The sequence below is a fragment of the Elephas maximus genome, chromosome 20 (assembly GCF_024166365.1).
Source record: "Elephas maximus indicus isolate mEleMax1 chromosome 20, mEleMax1 primary haplotype, whole genome shotgun sequence".
NCBI classification, from domain to species: domain Eukaryota; kingdom Metazoa; phylum Chordata; class Mammalia; order Proboscidea; family Elephantidae; genus Elephas; species Elephas maximus.
Genome location: NC_064838.1, coordinates 59,286,039 through 59,308,863, shown reverse-complemented (window position 1 = coordinate 59,308,863; position 22,825 = coordinate 59,286,039). Strand labels below are relative to the sequence as shown.

The following is a 22,825-nucleotide window of genomic DNA, read 5'->3' as shown; positions in this document are numbered from 1 at the left end:
AAAATCAGGTGTGGTTTGCTTTACTTTCATAGACACGGTCCTGAAGAGCTGCACGCAAAGTGAATTTTTGTAAATTGAATCATCATTTTAATGCATCTGGGGAGTTCGCTATTTAAAGGAACCTTTCGTGGAATCTTTCTGTAATGGAAATAATTGACTCCAGATTTACGCATTCTTGTAAATTTGCATTTTTCTCATGGTTGGTTTTCTTAAAGTGGAACCTACCTGCTGTCTCTCATGATACCTCAACTCATACTTAGAGCCACCTGTTAGCATTAAAATCACTTCACAAAGGAGGGCACAGCACAGAGGAATTAAGGACACATCAGACGCAGAGAACGGCAAATAAAGGGCAAGATGTCTCTTCAGAGGCCATGACAGACATCGCTAATCAATCACAGCACTCCTCCCAGCTGAGCCCCAGTGCGCCACAGAGGCCTTCTTAAGACAGCACTGCAGGCAACCAGAACTAATCAATTAGAGTTGGTTCAAAGGATGAAACACGTTTGCCATTCAGGGTACTGAGTCTACACTCACTCCTTCGGGCCCTGTAAAAACTGGTTTGAAAACTAAGTCAGTTGTCCATTCCCTGACCTGGAATGTGAGTAGAAGGCCCATACAGGGAGGTGTATTTTCTGCTTGTCTTATGCAGCCCAAGCCATGCCCAACAGCGGAAAGAGACCATAAGGAAACGGACAGGTGAATCCGTCACCCCCCACAAGGCAGGGCTCACACTGACGCACCTATCCTCATCACAGAGGTGAGGTGCACCTGCCCACAGGTGCTCCAGAACTAGCGTGGGCCCCACACAGACCCACAGGCTAAAGACAGGCCATCCTCTTGGAGCAATTTTGCTAGGTAATTTCTCTGGGGGAAAGAGTTCAAACTTTGATGGTAAGGTTTTTTTTTTTTTTCTTCCTTAGTGTTAAAATAAACCTGGATATATTAAGGAGTAGATTGAAAAATCAGCATTAATGTTAAGGCTTAAAAAAGAAATCCCGGTCTTGTAATGATGAATGGCTCAGTGCCAGACCCTGGGTGACGCCTCTCAGCTCAGCCATGTGGGGCATATCAGCGGGGAGGACTGAGAATCCTGCTCCCAGGACCCACTGCCTGGTTTCAGATGAAACTCTTCCTTTCCATTGCCCTGCACTGTGAAGCCTCAGCCAAGAATGCAGTATGAGAAAAGAGATTTAGGAAGTCCTTTTACAATTGTCACAATTCCACCAAATGTTTCCAGAGCTCCCGCTGCGTACCAGGCATGAGGCACGGTGTTCTTCTGAGCATTCTCCCAGGTGATCCTGACAACCACTGTGCGAGGACTGCAACAACAGGTATTACGTCAGCTGGAGCTGTCGAGACCAATGCCACATGCTTCCTCTCACGGCTATGATTTAAGAGTGCAAGGGTAAGGTCCCCTGCCAGAGGTTCAGTGACCCTGCAGGTCAATCCTGTCACCCTGCCCACAGCGATTACATTACAGAGCTTCCGATACACCGCAGAAAACTCTGAAAGTCGCTAGAATCCTGGCCTGTCACCACCCACGGCCTATTAGATTTCTAAGCACAGATGATGACGCCGGCCAACAGATTTCCTGCATTATGGATAATCTTAAAGGAAAATGATTAGAATGAGGCATTCAGATATTCAGATTTCTATCTTTTGCCTACAGTCACCACAAACAGCAGTTGGCAATGAAAATAATTACTTACACTGAAATGTCAACAGCCTCTCAGCACAGAAAAATATAAATCAATTTGTTTAGATTAACGAATGCAGAGTTATCATTTGCTAATATGAGAAATGAAATGTTTTAACTGTAGAAAACACTGCAGATGAAAAGACCCAATTTGCAAAGTATTCTGCGAGAACCACAAATTATCTTTCATAAGCGCTATAGCTCATGAGGGGTAATTTGCAAACGCCTCATAGATTATTTTCAGCTGTTTATTGCTGTTGTCATATTCTTAGATGTCCCTATAAAAATACCCTTCCGTCTTAGAGCCTGGACAAAAGTCACGATCGGTGTTGCTTCTGAGAAAGCCACCTAAAACATGGTTTTTCATCACCTTCGTGGGACGGTATGACTACCCACTGGTGGTTTTTGCTTTGCCAGAAATCACAAATTCACACTCCAGTTGCCATCGAGTCGACTCCAACTCATGGTGACCCCATGTGTGTCAGAGCAGAACTATGCACCATAGGGTTTTCAGTGGCCGCTTTTTTGGAAGGAGATCGCCAGCCCTTTCTTCTGAAATGCCTCTTGGTGGACTCGAACCTCTACCCTTTCCAGTGAAGCATGTTAACTGTTTACACCATCCAAGGACTCCACAAATTCACAATAGCAGGTCCAAACAGATGCTGTGGCTACCTGCAGTGAGGCACAGAAGTGGGGAACAGGGATATGCCCAGCCATAGAGACTGTGGAAAAGGAGTTTTAAAAGAAAGCTTTTAAAATTAAGGCAAATATCCCTGACCCTGCAGGAAGAATCCCGTGCCTACAGTTATAAAATGCCAGTGGGCAATTGGGCATTTTATTTCTCCCTATAAAAACGGAAGACTGAAAAGTGACTCACATACAGACTTCCTCTTGAAGGTTCATGAAAATCAAATCTCATTGCTTCAGGTTAACCATGTTACCCCAGAAACAAGACACCCTTGTTCTAGATCCTAAATATCAAAGGAAGTGGCAAATCAATTTCTAAAATAATCTATCGGTAGCACATATTAACATAATTATAAAACAACTATTAGAAACTCGTAACTCCCTGTTGCAGGTCAGGAAATTACTGTTTCCAGCTTGGTCAAACCCACCAGTCTATCCACTACTAAATGCTACTGGACAGAAACCTACCAGGAAATGATATTTCAACCTCAGGTGGCATCACCGGACTGTAGTTTATATGCACAACTTCAGGGAACCACCCTGTTTGACCTTTTGATGAAAACGCTTTATTTTTTTATGCTCAAATGTCAATGAGGTCTCAAAGAAACCCCTGTCCCATTCAGAGAGGCAGTCTCACAATCCACCACTCCCCTTACAGATTCTTGACTGGACTATCCATTCCCGCTTTTGCTCCGATGACACTGAATATTCATTTGGATGGCTAGGGTGTCACCTGGCTACAAAGGTCTATCAAGAAGACCCAGGAAAAGAATCAGAGGATTGGGGAGCTGGGAAGGGCCTTGGAGAACATTTAGTCTAGGCCTGGCAAATCCTGTAATAATGACCACTGGTCCCCTGACCCATAGCAAACACTGCTAATAGATCATGGCAAGCTTGTCTGGTGAGCCCAGACAAGACCTCAGAATCCTTTTAAATCTGTTTTCCAGGTACACACTACTGATTAACTGGAGTTGACATATGAGACTAAACCTATCTGCTACCCTGATATAGGTTAGTATCCTTATTTTACAGATGGAAAATAGAAACAAGAAAGATGAAAGGAACTTGCCAAAAATGACATACCTAATTAATGACAGGCCTGATAAATATCGTAGCAGGAGCATGGGGTTAGCAAGGATAATACAATCCTCACTGTTCTTGGTTCATTCTATGTGAGCCACAACATCAAGACTATGAGATTACCATATTAATTATTTGGATAATGACAATTATAGCACCATCATCAACATATACTGAGTACTTAGCTTTATGCCAGGTATTTTCCAGGAGTGATAATACATTTTCTCTAAGACTCATATTGACCAAAACATGTGGTTATTTTACTACCATATTTCAGATGAAGAGACACCATCAGAGGGTTTGAGTCGTCTACTCAAGGTTACACCACTTGTAAGTAGTGGAGTAGGAATTTGGATCCAAGACTTCCCAAGAACAAAACCTGGGCACTTTTCAGGATGTGACAAGTTCAAAGCAGTCAGAATTGGGATCCTTTCCCCGGCACTACCAGCACTCACCTCGAAACATGGCAGGAAAAAGAAGCCAAACCACCAACTAGGATGTCATGCCAGAGCTCTGGTCCCCCAGTAGTCAGGGGGCCAGCTGAAGGAGCTGAGGCAAAGTGGGTACACAGGGTCCTTTCATCATCTATGACTCTAGCAGGACGGAAAAGACATGTTTACAATGGCAGGGAAAGAAACTCAGTGGTACTCTTGTAGCTATTTGAGATTATGATAAGATTATACTTTAATATGATGGCTAATAAGTAGCATTTCCCATTGAAAAGCTCATAAACACACAGAAAGAAGAAAAAAACCTACAAGGAGCCTCGAAATCAGGAGGACTGGCCAATGAGATCCAATGTTCCAAGAGGAATGTCCACTACCCAAAGCAGAGAGGCAACCTTGAAGCAGATTAGTGGAGTGTGAAGAAAGCCAAGTTATAGTCTACACATCCCTAGGTGGCACAAATGGTTTGACCCTGGCTACTAACCAGGATGTTGGCAGCATGGCAGTCTGGTTTTATAAAGATTACAGTCAAGAAAACCCCATGGAGCTCAGTTCTACTCTGTAACACACGGGGTCGACACGAGTTAGAATCAGTTTGAAGGCAATGATTTTTTTTAATCCATCCTTGAGCTGATATTTCTTCCTCTGAGACACTGGTCTTCAAAAAACCAGAGGGAAACCACCACCTCCATATGTAGGGTATCTGTGGACATTAACGCCAGCAATACCTCCATCAGGTCCTTGCTCTGCTCATCCATTAGAGATGACAAATCTCAACAAGGCACCATACAATATTATGAAAAAAGAGACAGAGAACAAGAAAATAAGCAGAACCTGGGGGCTGTAGTTTTCATCTACTGTTAACTTTCCAAGGAGTGAGTGCTCCAAAGTCAACAAGGGAGACTCAAGCAGAAGCCACCCACTCTGTTCACTGGCAAACACCACGTCTGGAGGACACCCCCACTGTTCCAGGATGAGTAAAAATGAAGAAAGAAAACCTAACGTGGAGCCCTCTAAAAGATTCCACAAAAAAAGAAAAAAGGAGAAAGACAACATTGCCCTCAAGGTGCAAAAGAAACACCAAATATCAATTTCAGAACATATCCTAATACAATTTTTCAAGCTTCTGGCTGGATTTCGTGTACATTCCCCTCACTCATATTCTACAGGAAAGCATTGCGAGTCATATGGCAATGGGCAGGGACATGCAATAAGTATGGAAGGAGTGCATAACTGCAAACAATAATAAAATAATCAGTGTAAATTAGAGAACAAATAAATGAAATAGATTGTGGTAAACTCAAATTTTAAGGACAAAAAAAAAATTCTACAATCCAGAAGCCAAGAACAAATAAAAAAAGTTAACAAGAAACCAAACTGAGACGGCAATGATCACATGTATAAGAATACAGACAGCACAAGACTACATATACCTTTTGAGGAAAAATCACTCAAAGATATATTTTGAATTGGGAAAACAAGCAGCGGCAGGGGGCGGGGTGGTGAGAGAAAAAGGGAAGGGGACAGGGAATTTCAGAATGGCAGTATATACCAGTAATAAATACTAAAAGTTAAAATTAGAGTTAAGTATCTGTGCTTCTGCGAATATGGTTATACACCAACGCAAAGTCAATACTTCAAATTTCCTAGCACAGGCAATTTTTCAAGTATCAGGGAAAAAGAAATGAACAAGAAATATAAAGTACTTGCCCCTACGGATTCCAACTTCCATCAGAAGGAAAAATACAAACAAACAAAAAAATATTTAAGGTGGTGAAAGAGTAGGCATGAAGGCTAGAGGGTGCTGGGACATGGAGAGTAAGAGACCTTACTTTACATAGGATGGTTAGGAAGGCCCTGTCTGAGAAAATACTGGAGTAGAGACCTGAAGGAATGATGGAGCCAGTGATAAAGATATCTGGAGGAAAATGGCCTGAGGAGAAGGAACAGCAGGTGCAAAGGTCCTGAGGCAGGAGTGTGCTTGGTATGTTTGAAGGACAACAAGGAGGCAGTGTGGCTATGGTTGAGTGGACAAAGGGTGAAGTAGAAGGAGTTGACGTTTGACAGTAATTAGGGGTCAAATCATTTAGGATCTTATGGATATGATAGACAGCTTCTAAGATGACTCCCAACGAGCCCCACCTCTTGGTACTAATGCCCTTGTTCACTCACCTCCCCTTGAGCGTGAGTTGGAACTAGTGACTTGCTTCTATTAAACAGAACATAGCAAAAGTGATAGGATACCACTTCAAAGATGACTAAATTACATAAAACCTCTGGCTTTCATCTTGCTCACTCTGTCTTCTGTCTCTTGCTGGCTCTGATGTAAGCCAGCTGACAAATTGTGAGCAGCCTCTGGGAAAGGCCCATGCAAGGAAGGAAGGAAGGTCAATGTCAAAACCAGTGAGAAACCGAGACCATCAGTCCAAGAAGGAAGTGAATCCTGCTGATGACCTCATGAGTGAATGTGGAAGCTGCTCCTCTTCCTGCTGAGCCTTCAGAAGAGAACAGTTCTTGACAACGCTTTGATTGCATCCTCACGAGAGACCCTGGGCCAACATCTTGAATACAGTCCCCGAGAGACCCTGAGCCAGAGGACCCAGCCAAGCTGCACCCGGGTTCCTGACTCAAAGTAACTATAATGAAAAACCTGTGAGAGCCAGAACTCGACAGGACTGCCTTGTTTTTCCAGGTCTTACAAGGTTCCCGCCATTCACAGGGTGCTGTCTTACCACCTTCCTATTGCTATTACTGGAAAATATTTGAGTTTTCCTTCTCTGACAGATTTCTACCTCACACAGGTTCCAGCTTTCGCAGGTTTCACTGTATAATAAATGTTTGCAGTTTTAAGCCACTGAGTTTTGGTGTCATTGGTTACACAGCAATAGAGAACTAATATATGGGCCATCGTTAGGATTCTGGCTTCAAACGCTGAGTAAATTGGACAGTAAACGGAAACCTTAGAATAAGGGGGTGACGTACTATGACTATGAGAAGGCCCCTACAACAATGCAGGCGAGAGAAGATGGCAGACTGGGCCAGTGGGGTGGCAGCAGCAGCACTGAGAAGCGGTCAGATCCTGTATATAATGTGGAGAAAGAAACAACGGGGTTCATGGATAACTGGATGCAGGTGGGAGCACAAGGGAAGAGTAAAAAATGACTACACGATGTGGATTCAAAGACACTGTGAAAAACGATGACATTTTCTAGATAGCTAGTAATTTAAACAGTGAGTAGGTATTTGGTAATTTTAGGAATTATTTTTTAGATGTGATACTGGTATTGTTATATTAAAATGCAAAGGAGCTGTATTTTTTTAAGGTTTAGAGATGCAAACTGAGATATTTATGGATGAACTGACGTGATAATTAAGATTTGTTTTCCAGTAATATGGGAGGGGTGGGAATCGAGGGGAGGGTGCTGAATGGCACCCATGGGTTGATGGCTATTGCGGCTAGATGAAAAATACATGGGGAGTTTGATCACATTTTTCTGAATACTTTTGAGTATATTCAATATTATTCATAATCAAAAGTTAAAACTAAAGAAGAATGACTCCCAAGTTTTTGGCCTAAATAACTAGACAACCAGAACTATTGAGTGGCGTTTACCTGTACAAGCCAGGCTACAGCAATCCCTGGGTGAGGCAAAGGGTTAAGCAGTCAACTACTAATTGCAAGGTTAGTGGTTTGAACCCACCCAGAGGAGCCTCAGAAGAAAGGCCTGGTGATCTGCTCCTAAAAGGTCACAGCCTTGAAAACCCCGTGGAGCACAGTTCTCCTCTGAAACACACGGAATCACCTAAGTCAGAATCAACTTCTTGTTTACATACAGACATACATGCACACACATACATAATACACACCCATTAACCCGCTGCCGCAGAGTCAATTCTGACTCATAGCGACCCTACAGGACAGAGCAGAACTGCCCCATAGAGTTTCCAAGGAGTGTCTGCTGGATTCGAACTGCTGACCTTTTGGTTAGCAGCCGAAGCACCTAACCACTATGCCACCAGTGTTTCGTGTCTCTGTGTGTGTGTGCGTGTATGGAGTGTGTGTGTGTGTAGGGTTTCGTGTGTGTGTGTGTGTGTATGGAGCCCTGGTTGCCCAGTGGTTAAGGAGCTCGCCTGCTAACCAAAAGATCAGCAGCTTGAATCTACCAGTTGTTCCTTGGAAGCCCTATGGGGCAGTTCTACTTTGTCCTACCAGGTCGTTATGAGTCAGAATCAACTTGACGGCAACAGGTTTGTTTGTTTTTTGATCTACATATGTAAATATATACATATACAGCGATACACACATGTCATGCAAGTCTCCAGAGGCAGGGTAGAGCGGGGGAGTAAATAGAATCAGGACTTCAGCTTGCTATTGATTAAATTTGATTGGCCTATTTAAAATGGAATAGAGACATTAAGCGGTCAAGGGAGAGACAAGAGCAAGGTCTGGCTGGGGAGTCACCAGCTTATGGATGGTGCTTAAAGCCTTGAGAGTGGGTAGTAGCAGAGAGAAAAGCAGGCACAGGTTGAAACCCCTAGGGCTCTCCACCATTACAAGTCAGGGAGATGAGCAAAATCAGCAAAGCAGACAGGCAGAGTGGACAGCGAGGGAGCCAAGTAAAGGGATATTTCAAGGAGAAAATCATCAATGTGGTCGAATGAGGCTGACAGACCAGGAAAAATAAACATTTGCAATTCAGTTTTGGATTTGGCAACGTGGAAGCTCTGGTGGCCTTGACCAGGAATGTTTCTGTGTGGATGAAACCTGATTGGAGTAGGTTCCAGAGAGAATGAGAGGGTGGGAGCAGAGACACACTGTACAGCACAGAAGAGTGAGAAATCTATAATGTAAATAAAACAGTAACAGGAACAATTTTGGCCTAAAAACCTTGTTATATCAGCCAAAATCTGGAAGTTGGTGGGAAAAGGCTAATGAAGTAAAGCATAAAAAATGACCACATCCCATGTTTTTCCCCTCACTCATCTGTCAGTCTGTCAGGCTGCGGGGGCTTGTATGTTGCTGTGATGCTGGGAGCTATTCTGCCAGAATTTCACATATTTGCAGGGTTACTCTTGGTGGATAGGTTTCAGTGGAGCTTCCAGACTAAGACAGACTAGGAAGAAAGGCCTGGTGATCTGCTTCCAAAAATTAGCAAATGAAAACCCTATGGTTCCCAACAGAATCCTGTCCAATATGGTGCTAGCAGATGAGCCCCCTAGGTTGCAAGGCACTCAAAATACACCGCGGCCACAACAATGGACTCGAGCATACCAATGAGCACAAAGATGGCATGAGATTGGGGAACGTTTCATTCTGTTGTAAATGGGGTCACCACAAGTCAGAGCTGACTGGACAAAAACTAACAACAACAACTACACTTTTATTATTAAATCACTTTTTATTTTTAAAGACTACCGTACACACCACAATGCTTGAGCTGGGTCAGGTATAACTGGGTCTCGAAGTGGGTATGACAGTCAGACACTGACCCTGACCTCAGGCAGATCTTTCAGCTCAGAACAGAACCCAGGACCTCCTGGTCAGTACAGACTTGGGAGGCCATCAGAATAAAGAGCCTGTGGTCAGCACTGCCCCTGTCCTACCACAGGCTGCCTGAAGCATTTTCCAGGAACAAGGAAGTCCACGGATCCACGGGTCCACAGGCTGGCTGTCAAAGCATTTCCACTCCTGCTGTGGACTCTGCTCACACCCGCCCCTCTCTTCCTAGGGAGGGGAAATTTACGTCCGCCCCTTTATCCTCTGTGGGCCCTTCACTTAGCGTGAGTCATAGATATTCTAGTCTTAACTGAGATCAAAATCCCAACAAGGTCACTAGGAGATTTGGCTGGATAAAGGGCTAAATAAATCCCGAAATCTCTCATGAGCTGTGCTGGGGCAAAAAATAAAATCCCATAAACTCTTTTCCACCAAAGCATGTGAGGGCATTTCTAAGGCTCTACCGAGCATTATGTTGATTACACCGTTCAGAGGTTTATAAACTAGAGCAAAGATTAAGTAAATCACTGTCTTGACTGACAATGAGAACATGTATTTTTAGAAAGCTTAGGACCTTTGATTGGGATTGGTGTCTAACCACATATACAAAAACATTCGGGACAACTGAGGGACAGCTTCTGATACGTGTAGCTCTATCTTCACCCTCCACTTAAGCAAATTTTGATTTAAATATCCACTTCGTTTTTATAAGAACATGGTGAAAAAGGTGAGTGAACAAATCAATATTTTTTTCTTTTTGATCAATGACGTGATAGATTTTAATCTAAAGCAGGAGTTGGTAAACTTTTTTGTGTGAAGGGCCAGGTCATAAATATTTTGGGCCTTGTGGGCCATACATTCTCTATTCAGCTACTCAGCTTTGCCATTTTAGTGCAAAGGTATGCTAGACAATATATAAACAAATGCTGTATTTCAATAAAACTTTATTTACAAAAAACAGTTGGAAAATATCTGCCAAGGGTCAGAATGTATAAAGAACTCTTGCAACTCAACAATAAAAAGACAAATAGCCCAACTTAAAAATGGGCAAAAAAAAACCTGAGTAGACAGTCTTCAAAGGTGGACAAATGGCCAGTAAGTACACGAAAAGATGCTTAGCATCATTAGTATTAGGGAAATGCGAATTACTTCACCCCTACTCCCAGAAAAAAACCAAAATACAGTTAAACTCAGAAAGACAGACAATAACGTGTGTTATCAAGGGCATGGAGAAATTAGAATCTTCATACACTACTAGGTGTGAACGTACAACAACGCAGCTCCTTTGGAAAACAGTCTGGCATTTCCTCAAAATACTAAACATAACCATGTGACTCAAGAGGTCCACTGTAGGTATATACCCAAGGGAACTGAGAAAGTACGTCCACACAAAGCCTGTACGTGAATGTTCACAGTAGCATGATTCATAATAGCCAAAAAGTGGAAACAATCTAAACGTCCATCAACTGATGAATGGATAAACAAAATGTGGTGTATCCATACAATATTATTTAGCAATAAAAAAAATGCATCTATGATACCTGCTGCAACATGGATGTACCTGGGAACATCATGCTGAGTGAAAGACCCCCGTCACAAAGGACAACTTATTGTCTGATTCCATTACACGAAACGTCCAGAACAGGCAACTCCACAGAGACAGAAAGTAGATTAGTGGTTGCCCTGGGCTAGGGCATGGGGGAGTGATGTTTCTTTTGGGGGTGTTAAATATGTTCTAAAATTAGATTGTGATGATGGTTTCAGAACTCTGAATAGACAGAGAACACAGAACTGAACACTTTAAATGGGTGAATTTTATATTCAGGAACTATACCTCAATAAAAGTGAAAACAAAACAGGGGACAGGTTGGGTTTGGCCTGTGGGCCACAGCTTGCCAACAGCTGCTGTAAGGCACAAGCAAACAAATACCCTTTGCCATCGAGTGCATTTCAATTCATAGCGACCCTACAGGACAGAGTAGAGCTGCCCCCCAGAGTTTCAAGGAAGCAGACTGCCACATCTTTCTCCTGCGAAGCAACTGGTGTGTTCCAACCGCTGACCTTTCGGCTGCTGCCATGTGTGTTTCAGAGTTTTGATACGCAATGTGGCAAGAGACTCTAATTTCTGACACTGAGGTTTTGTTTTTTTTTTTTTTTTTTGTCTTGAACAATAAGGATTTATCTCAAGAAAGAGGATAATAGGAGATAGCTGGCTTCCTTCTCATTCAGTTATCATTTAACGGTACACTGTAATAATATCCCCAAGGGCAAGTTTGCTTAGCAAACAACACATGGGAATAAGCACTGGTTGGTGAATGGTGGTGGGAGTAAGGCAGTAATTCTTAACAACGATGGCAACAGAACAATAATTTAGCAGCTAACAATTATTTAGTACTCAAGTATAAGCATTTACCAAGCATTTTACCTCCATAAGCTCATTTGTGGAAACCCGGGTGGCGTAGTGGTTAAGAGTTTGACTGCTAACTGAAAGGTCGGCAGTTTGAATCCACCACGAGCTCCTTGGAAATGGTATGGGGCAGTTCTGCTCTGTCCTACAGGGTCGCTATGAGTCAGAATTGACTCAATGGCAAAGGGTTTTTTTTTAAGCTCATTCCCTCCTCTCAAGGGGAACCAGAGGGGGCTCTGAAAGCCAGAATGAATCTGAGTGTAACAAAAACTCCATATTGGTTAATTCATTTCTTTCTCTGTGGTAAGGAAACAAATCTCTATCTTTAAAAACCAGGCTGTTAGAAAACCAAACTAAGCACCAAGCACCCTCATTCTATAAATGTAAAAACAGAGGTCCAGTGGGGGTGGGGGACAGTCCTGCACTCATTCCTAAATACGGGGTTCTTATTTACTTTAACGCCCAAATCCCACTGAGAGCTCACAATGGGTGGTGTAACTTGCTGATTTAGTATTAGGACCTGTTTCCCCAAAATTCTGTTGCTGATTTTATGAGTGGAGGCTGCGCTGGGGTGTTTGATAAAGTTTATAAAGGGACCGTGACGTTTGCAAGTGTGAGTGCCCTGGAGAGATGGCAGAGAGGATCCAATGTCTCCAAATTCCGGGCTATTTTTATCCCTGGAGCAATAATCCTCAGCATGCCCTTGTCACTGGTTACTGTGGCATGCAGAGCAGCTGTTAACTAAGTGGGCAATTCTGACTGTCAACTTCTGCTGCATGTATACCATACACACAGCCGAATCTATAACTACAGCACTAATCCATTTCTAGAAAGTGTGTTGTCAGTCCTAATGGGCCCCACCTCTTTTTGCCCTTGCATTGTACCCCTTTGGCAGTTTAAGGAAACAAACAACAAACAAATGAGAAGCCCCACGTCCTACTTGACATTTACAGAGAAGACTCCCCTTGGGTTCTGCACCTCCCCCTGGGTCATCTGTTCACCGGCCTTTGGTCCTGTTGTACTTTAGATGAAGACTCAGGCACTGAGATCCAAAAACACCCCTAAAACCAGGGAGAGTCATCACCAGTAAAATAGACATACCATGTATGGGGAACCTCATTCCAGATTCACACGCGTTTCTTAGGGAAGTCCGTTGCCTCTGCCTGAAATGCCCTTCCCTCACATCTTTGCAAGGCGGCCGCATCTCATCATTCAGGTCTCTGCTCAGTCGCCTCCACAGAGAGGCCTTCCCTGATCACCCTGTCTGACAGGCCATTGCCCCCGCCATACATCCACAAATACATACATATGACCATGAGCGTGCAGCCCCCTCCCCATACTTCATCTCTTTATTGTGCTCTATTTTCTACAGAGCATTTACTACTACTGGAGATTAGCTCCTCCCTCCCCGTTCCTTCCTTCTTTCCATTCATGTACTTGTCTGCTGTCTGTACCTCCCACACAAATGGAAACTCTCTGATGCCATCAATTTGTTCCAGCTCAGTGTTCTCAGACAGTATCATGGTCACCCAGTGCTGCCATGGCAGAAATATTATAAGTGGGTGTCTTTAAAGAATGGAACTTTATTTTCTCAGTTTAAGAGGTGACAAGTCCAAATTCAGGACATGGCTCTAAGGGGTGGTCTTTTCCTTGTCTCTTTCAGCTTCTGGCAACTGCCAGAAATCCTTGTAGATGCCTCTGTCTCCCACTGTCTTCCCCTATGTGTGCATCTCTGTGTCTATTCTGGCCTTTTTATAACTCAGAAATACTTAGGTTTAGGATGCACCCAACACTGGTATGACTTCAACTGATTGTTTGATTACATTGCATTATGGAAAGTAATTACATTACATTATAGAAGTCTATCACATTACATTATAGCATGGAAGGTAATCTGTTCTAGCCAGGGTCAAATTATTTAATCACATGTAAATATACCATAGTCTACCAAGAGAATGAACAAATCTGTCTTAGAAGAAACACAACCAGAATGTTCCTTAGAAATGAGGATGGTGCACTTCGGCTCACTTATTTTGGACAGGTCAAGAGGAAAGACCAAGAGCTAGAAAAGAACATCATGTTTGGTAAAGCTGAGGGCCAATGGAAATGAGGGACATTCTCAATGAGATAAACTAACACAACAGCCACAAAAATGGACTCACAGACACCAATGATCATGAAGATGACTCAGAACCAGGCAACATTTCCTTCTGTTATACAGAAGGTCACCGTGAGCTGGAGACGACCCAATGGCAACTAACAACAACAACAACTATTGCTACTCCATGACAGCAACTAGACTAGTGTTTGGCCAAACCACTGGGAACCATAAGCTAGCCAAGTTGACAAATAAATTTAACCATACCAGAGAGTGTTGCAGCATTTGGGTGTAACGATTCTTCACTAGGTGGGACAGTCATCCCAGGCCCTGGGCATCCAATGCCAATAGTGTCCTCATCAACCAACATCTCCCCCAACACATTCACAATGCTCTCTGATGTACTTGTTCACAGCTCTATCCCCAGCACTGGTCACATAGTAGGTGCTAAATATATATTTATTGGATGATTACATAAAAAATGAAATAAGACCTTTTTATAAATTAGCCTTTAAGAGAAAACACTGCATTCGAAAGTACCAAGAATTTAATTTGGCCCATTAGTTTAAGCCAGCATTTCTCAACCTTGGCAGTACCGACATTTGGAAGCAGATAATTTTTTGTGTTAAGGGGCTATCCTGTGCTCTGTAAGATGTTTTCCAGCATCCCTGGCCTCTACTCACTAGACGCAAGCAGCATCTCTCCTGCCTAGTTGTGACAATCAAAAATATTTCCAGATGTTGCCAAATGTCCCCTAGGGGGCAAAGCTGCTCCTGGTTGAGAACCACTGGTTTAATCAACAATTATTAATTTCTGGCAAGATAAAACCCTTCCTTTGCTCAGAATTAACAAGGTGGAGGTTTATCCATGTAGCTTGATATGTACACCAGATATGTGAAATCCACCAAAGGCAGGCTGTCATTCTGAATGTTTGCCTAGAAAATTTGCCAACATTATTTACCAACTCTAATGAAGTGTTCCTAATACATATTATACTAGTCAACATTCCCAGTTTAAACAGCATATACCTAACAAAAGCTAATTGCAAGGATGTTAACCAATCACTTTCTCAATTTGTTAGTTCAAATGGATCTCTGTTCTATCAGCAAGCATTCTCCTTCATTACACTGCCTAGAATTATGCAAAGGAGACCAAGTAACTCGCACCTTCAAATCTCCCCCAATGAATGGATCTAATGCAGTCTGTATTTCTTGCAAAGGATGAGGCTGGAAGATTAGAGCCCCCACATTTACTAAAAATCACTGAATTTTACACTTAAAGTAGATGAATTATTTGGTATGTAAGTCATACCTCAGTAAACTGTTAAAAAAAATTCTTTCTATAAGAAACCAATGTCGTTAATGTCTGTAATCTGTTTTTTCTGCTACTGACCAGATGAGCTATACTAAGCATCACTTAGATGGTTAGACCTCACAAAAGACCTCCGTTGAGGCAGAGATGACTACTGGTCCAACACAGTCACCATGAGGATGGAAAATTCAACAACTTTTCTATTCCTTGAAATAATCATATTGTTCTATATCATATTATTGTGGTGTGGAATGGAGTTTTAGCTGCTATATGTTTCTGTTATTAGAGCTTTAGCAAAGAACTGTATTATGGTTGTCTGGTTTGTAAAATTTGGAAACTTAGGTACCTACATACAGTAGGTGTAAATGAAGCTCATCTTCACCGAATGTTTTATTTGCCCAATATTTATTATACATCTACCACATGTCAGCCTTTGAACTTGGCCTGGGGAATAAAAAGATAATTAGGATATCTTTGCCCTTGGAGAGGTTCTAATATATGTAAGGAATGAAGATGGAAGCTTTTAGGAAAGATTTTAGGTTCTGAAAATTTATTAAATTTACACTATAAAAGCAACTGCAAATAACCTAGAAATCATTAGTCCTTACTGTAAAAATTGAGAAGTCTTAACAAAAAAAAACGAGATTAGGTATTGTGTTTTTGTCAGAAGGAACGCCTACGAGGAGAATTGGGAGGTCAACCAGACCATTTGAGGAGGGGAGGAAGTCCCCTACAGAGTCATACCTTCCAACTCGGCTCAATTCTTCCTCCCTGTGCATTTTTTCTTCTCCAGGTCATTTCCACTCTAGCGTAGTGGCTGCAGTGCCTATAGCTGTTGGTCTACAGGGCTGGGTCACTCCATTGAGAGGGGAATAGAAAACAGGCCATGCTACAGGAAATTTGTGAAACCCCAGTTAACAACAAATCAGTAAGGGAAAACAGGTTTTCATGAGTTCAATTCAATTTTTAATGGAAATTCTCACGGAGGGTCTAGCCTCCATACTTCTAGGCATTCTACTAGGTTATGCTGTGAGGGACAGAACATGAAAAAGACAAAGTCCTTGGCCTCTAGGAGCTTCCAGATATTGATTTCTACAAGCTTATTCACTAGATAATTGCTCAGCGTTTCAATTCACTTTCCCTGTGTAGACATGGCTTAAAAAAATTACCATTTCACAGGCCTCTGGTGGGAGCGACTATTGAATGACAGAACCTGGTTATTATTCATTTACATCTAGAGTACCTGGCATAAAGCAGGTGCTCAAGAAATTTTTATCGAATGAGTAAATGATGAAAGAACAAATGAATAAATGAATACACTAACTTGAAGATGAATGTTGGTTACCCCAAATGTTGGCATGTTTATACTTCTTTATATCCAGGCTTTTTTTTTTTTTTCTTCTTTCTCATTTTATACCCAAATCAACCCAGAGTGAGGCAAAGCAGGTAACAATCCACCACTCTTTTAGATAGGCAGGATCCCTGGTGGCATGGTGGTTGAAGCACCTGGCTGCTAACCAAAAGCTCACCAGTTTCAACCCACCAGCCACTCTGTGGGAGAAAGATGTGGCTGTCTAATTCCATAAAGATTTCCAGCCTTGGAAACTCCATGAGGCAGTTCTACTCTGTCCTATAGGGTCACTATGAGTCAGAATGGTCTCAACGGCAGTGGGTTTTGGTTTTTTTATTTTAGATAGAACCTCAGAGACCCATGACTACACATTTAGCAAGTTACAGAGTGAGTGGCAAACCTATGTGGACCTTGTGATACAAGGTTTGTGTTTCCAATAACATCAGAAAAGTGGATAAGGGGGCTGACACACAGAAGTTTCCAGGGCTCTGAAGATCCTTGGTAGGCCCCCAAAAAAGTCCTACCACCTTCCTTTGCAGTGGGAAAGCAATTAAAAACTCCAGCACACTAGTGGCAGCTGGAGAGTTGGCAGACTCCTCAAGAGAAGGACTGTAAGCAATGTCATAGGCCAAGAAGATGGATGGGCTCATTTATGCACCAAGGTTGACGTATTCATGGAATCATGCCCAGTTTGACTGCCCTTTCTTCAAAGCTGTCATTGATAGATGAGTATCTAAGTGTTTTTGTTTAAAAAAGAAAACAACAAAAAAAGAAAAAGAAGAGAATAAAACAAAACAAAACAAAAAAAACACAAAACAAAAATATTCTTTCTACCCCAAACAGGCACATGCAGCAATGAACACAGGAATTCCAGATTAGGCCTGAGAGTGGGCAGGCCTTTGAAAGGAGTCCTTGATAATTATTTGCAAAGTTATACATTATGCAGTGCTGTTGTACTTTTCTTTCAGATAAATTTCGATTTCACAGAAGGATTTCACTGAAACCCCAAATTACTGCCAGTCGGCCATATCCCATCTGCTGCTGGAGGCATGCTGGTGGGGGACAATCCTACTTACATTTTCATCTTCACCTGCCAAAACAAGGCTTCTTCCCCAATTAAAACAGTCCTTTTGGTTTACAGTGATAAACAATGCCTACCTAATTTGAGGGAAATACACTGAAGAAAATGACCAAACCTAAGCACACAGTGATACTTAAGTCAGAGTCAATGAAACTTGGGGCATGTGTTGAAGCAGCCACTCTACTTTTGAGGGTGGAAGGATCCCCCTGAGGTCACTCACTGTCTTTACATGGCAGCACCTGAAACAGCCTTCAAAATCAAAACTGAGCAATTCTGTTTTACCTTAAGCCTACCTTTGCAAGACAAAGCACTTGATTTGGCCTTTTGTCTCTACTTTCTGAAAATAGCCCTTGGAATTTGCCAGCAATCAAGGAGATTTTGTTTTCTAAATTAGCCAGGCCATGCTTAAACATGTGTAAATCATCAGGGGCTACACAAGGCTGGGAGCCCAGGTGGCACGACGGTTAAGCACTCAGCTGCTAACTGAAAGGTCCACCTTGGAACCCACCATCTGCCCCTCGAGAGAAAGATGTGCTCCCATAAAGCACAGCTTTGGAAATCCTATGGGGGCAGTTCTACTCTGTCCTATTGGGTCACTATGAATTAAATTAGAATCAATGACATTTTTTTCAATGACAACGCGTTTGGTTTTGGTTTACACGGGCCCCACACCTAGCAAACTAACTTGAGGGAGGAAGGGCATGATGCAGTCATGCATATTCATTGGTTGGATGGATCAAAACTATGCATTAAGACCCCAGTCATGCATATTTATTGAGATTCCAACGACTAAAGGACCCTAGACGTTGGAGCTCTCTTTTTTTTTTTGGTGGTGGGGGGGGTGCTTCCTGGAGTGGTGAGAGTATCATGTCCCTGGGGACAATGCAGGCCTTGTGCTGAGAATTCTCCCAGACCTTGCCTGATGTGTCTCCTTCCTTATATCCTTTCTGGTTACAATAAAGGGGTAAGTGTAAGTATAAGCAATAGTCTCCGTGAATTTTTGTGAGTCATTATAGAGAATTGGAGCCCTGGTGGCATAGTGGTTAAGCATTTGGCTGCTAATCAAAAGGCTGACAGTTTGAATCTACTATCTGTTCCATGACACCGCATGAGGCAGTTCTACTGTGTCCTACAGGGTCACTAAGAGGTAGAATCGACTACGGCAACAGGTTTGGTTTTTGGTTTATGGAGAATTAATGAACCACAAGGGGCAATGGGATTCTGACTTAGCTCGGGTGGCTAATTCAGAAAAGGCCTGTGTAGGCAGTCATAAGGATAGAGTCCTAACTTGTGGGGAATCAGCTTTGGGTGGTTGAGTGACAAAGACTGCACGGGCAGTTGATGAAGGACAGAGTCCTCCTAGCTTGTAATCTAGCCCCAAGAAGATAGAGGGAGAGAGAGGGGCTGGCTGGTCTGAAGTGCAGGGAGTTGTGTAGACTCCTGAGCCTATGGCTGCTACCTGATGACCTGGCCTTGGGTGGTCAGGGATATTCTGACCTAACTCGTGGTGGTTAGGGTCAGAGAGGACATGACATGTCACAGAAGAAGTTGCTGGTGACAAGGGATGGAGATATGGGAGGGTGAAGCCTAGGTCCACTTCCAGGTGGGAATTGGATTCATGCTGATCCTTGCCATGCAATTAGTGGTAAAAGGGGGGTTTGGCCTCCTTGCCCCTTTAGGAGTGCAGTTAGCGACAGCAGCATACTACCAAACGTATTAAAAAAAAAAAAAGTTAGTAATCACCAGTTTTAAAAGGTAAGAACTAAACACAGTTCCTCAGATGACCTCGTTTCTTCATCTTGCTCTATAATTATTTTCTGAAAATGGGGGTCAGTTGACATACACTGAGTAGTGTAAACAGGATGATGTCTCTTTCACCCACCTGGGGTGGCCCAAACAGTTTCTCATGACTTGCTTGTGGTTTCTGACCAGCTGTGAGACTCAATAATGGACTACCAAACCCTTTGGGAAATTCATGTTCTTCTCCGGGCCAAGTCCACATTTCGCCTGTACTCAGCCAATTCGGCATTTATGAAATGCAAGGCATTTGCAAACATTTGAGCATATTTTGTAAACTTAGATGGAGGTGACTGGGATGGGTGCAGTGGCCTTAGGGCTGACATAGACCAGGCTGACCCAGAGTATCCTTCATGATGACTGAATGAGAAACCCAAGGAGAGAAGTTATTAAAAAGAACGTTCAAACAGACGGACAGCTTTGGCCAGACCATGATCCTGACAGCTGCTGCATGTGGCACCAGCTCCAGGGCGATAATATACTTCCATAGCTAGTCAGCTAGGTTTGCCAGGAGCAAGCCTGACTTCCCACAAGCAAAAATAAATTCTGCTGAGTTAAATGATCCTATCTACTACTCTTCTCAAGGAACATGAGACACTAAGTGACAAAACAAAGTCAGCAGCAGTGAAGCCTCACATCCCTGGTTGATCAGCTGTATGTCTGCCTTGTTCAAGAGGAGCTACATGTCAGACGCATAAGACTGTCTTCCTTGCCACAACCTGATAACTCAGGAGTAACCAGGGCAGCTGTCCCCAAATCTTTCAATCCCTACCAGTATAATTACAATGCATACAATAAATCAGAACTAAAGTGGAAGAAGGGAAATTTGGCATTTCCTAGCCAAAGACAACCATTTCAAAAGAGTCTGTCTGCATTCCTTTCCACAAATACTAACAGTACGCTAAGAGAGAAGTTGACGTTCAAAGTCACCATAAGGTACAACTTACAGAGGAAGGCTGCCTGAAAACAAAATGACTGCCTTTAGTAAATAATAGCCAATATCGGGATGACACATGGAAGGTATCACCCACCGAGCAACCAATGGATCCAACAATTATTTATCAGAAACAGACTATGTGACAGACACTGTCTCAGGCCCTATTTTTGCAAGCAGCTGTCCTCACAGGAGGGTCTGTAGCAATTTCTTGCTCTATACTCTAAATCCCACCAATTAAAAGCCCCTAGTCAACTTCAGAACATACATTGACAGTCCTGAAAGATGAGGTCAACTACAGACAGGGCTTCTCCCACAACCGGAGACTCTCAATCATAAAGAGTTTTGGCTTTCTCCTGGTCCCACACCAAGCACCTACATATATATATAAAAAAAAAATTTATATGTATCCAACTCTAATTCTCCAGGGAAATTAGGGTGATGAAAACCGCCGTCTCTCTGAAGAAGGGCACATTTTAGCCTGTGTTCGCCTAAAACAAACCCACGATTTTATTACACACCTACTGTTACCCTACTGCTATAGAAGCTGGTAATCTGGGGCTCACTTTAAATGATTGTGCAACCTACCGTCAAGTAGTTCTCCTCTGCACGTACTGACAGTTATTACTGGCAAAGAGTTTAGGAAGAAAAATCATGGGAAAGATACCTATTTTCAGATCAAACACAACCAGCTGTCAGAGCCTTGGTTTGAAGGAGATGACAATGAAAGGAGGAAGAAGTCATTTTTAATTTCCTCCCAAAACCTACTTTGTGGAGAACAAACAGGTTGTACAGAAGTAGCTGACTGGCCAAATGAGTGGACACCATGCTTACATTATATTTGTTGATTGAATTCCATCTTTTACCTGCCACCACGGGAGATTTCCGCTCGTCTAGAAGCTGGATGGAGGTACTTGCTGTCACCACATTACTTTTGTTGACTGTTCCTGTAAGGAGAAAACCATCATGACAAAAATGGAGACAGTTATAATGACCCCATTAAGAGAGTAACCTTATTTGTCCAGGTCACCAACTCTGCAAACTGTGCTGGGGCTCGGTTACCAGAATCCCGAGTGATCTGGGCTCTGCGTGATCTGCTAACTCTCTTAAGCCATGAGAGTTACGTGGCCAGTCCTATCGCCCCGAAGGAGTCAATGCACCAAGTTACCCACATGCACGCTGGGGAATGTCCAGCCTCTTCACATTGAAATTATTGATCTCTGTGGAGGGACCATGTTTTTTGTAGTTTGTGGTTACTATTTCTATTGTGTCTCTAAATATAGCTACAGAGAACTGCGTGAGATAAGTTCTGAAATTATTTGACTATGAGTTGGGAGCTTTAGCTTTGATTTGTTGGTTAACATTTTACTGATCTTTAAAATTCTGATTTCAAGCCCAGTGTTTCCAAGCAAAACCATTCTCAATAGAGAGAGAGCTGGAATGCAAGGCTTTCTCCAAACTCTTTATTAATGTGGTAACAATATGGTATTAGTATTACGAGATTTTCAATTATTCACGATGGCTCCAATACCCGTGAACCAAAAGCTCCTGAGCACAAATTCCGAATATCCATAGTTAATCATTGTTACTGGAGGGACTGCCTCATAAAGGTGCTAGATGAATGGGAGTTGAATGAAATCCAACTGAGCTGAGAGGCAGCTCAAAAGCAGACCTGGATTTGGAAACACTTAAGACCGAATCAATTAAGAATTTTCCCCTAATCCACGTATAAGCAATGTTTACAGGTATTTAACACACAGTAGAGAAAATGAGAGAAAGTTCTACCACAATGACTTTTCCTTGGTGATTTCTAACATCTTCCCTGGATCTAAAGAGGCCATGAAATCTTTTAAGATGTTATCTCATCCATAACTTTACTGTGAATAAGGTAAATTTCCTTTCATTCTAGGATTCCATTGAAAGTATAATGAAACTCTATTTACCAAAAACCAGTTCAGCCTCAGCCTTAATTAGACAGAACTTGTTCTTTCCATTTATAATTCTTGGGGGGATAAATCATGAATAGTAACAAAGCAACCTGATCTGAGGGTCCATCACACACAAGCGCACACACACACAAACAATGCAGTTTTGGGGACTGCCCTTGTCCCCCGTCACTCCTCTCCCTTCTATTTTTTCTTTAGAGGACTGTGAAAAAGGAACTCCCGTGAGACTGCCTCGCGGAAGGAAGATGTTACTACTGGCAGGAGAGCGGCGGAATAAGAGAGTCTACTGCCTCTTCGTGGATATTTTCAACAGTGAAGTGTGATGCGGATAAATGTACAGCAAGAGCCTCAGTCACCTGGAAATTTACATCAAGACGAGCTCACGTGACTCAGAGCGCATTCGCGCAGGCCCATCAGCAAAGGGGCACAGGCTCAAAGACTCTTAGGCCTGAAAGGGACCTAATAGATTGTTTCGTCTGAAATCCCATCCA

The 22,825-nt window shown here is 42.6% G+C and overlaps 1 protein-coding gene across 4 annotated transcripts in view; it reads right to left on the bottom strand.

The window, feature by feature from the left end:
- Positions 1-22,825, bottom strand: part of CACNA2D3 (calcium voltage-gated channel auxiliary subunit alpha2delta 3) — a 1,053,043-nt gene that overhangs the window by 156,883 nt on the left and 873,335 nt on the right. For all 4 annotated transcript variants that reach the window (XM_049863210.1, XM_049863213.1, XM_049863211.1 and 1 more), the window contains one exon: positions 21,255-21,335. In XM_049863210.1, the coding sequence (XP_049719167.1) occupies positions 21,255-21,335 (81 nt within the window). The remainder of the gene's footprint in view (positions 1-21,254; positions 21,336-22,825) is intronic.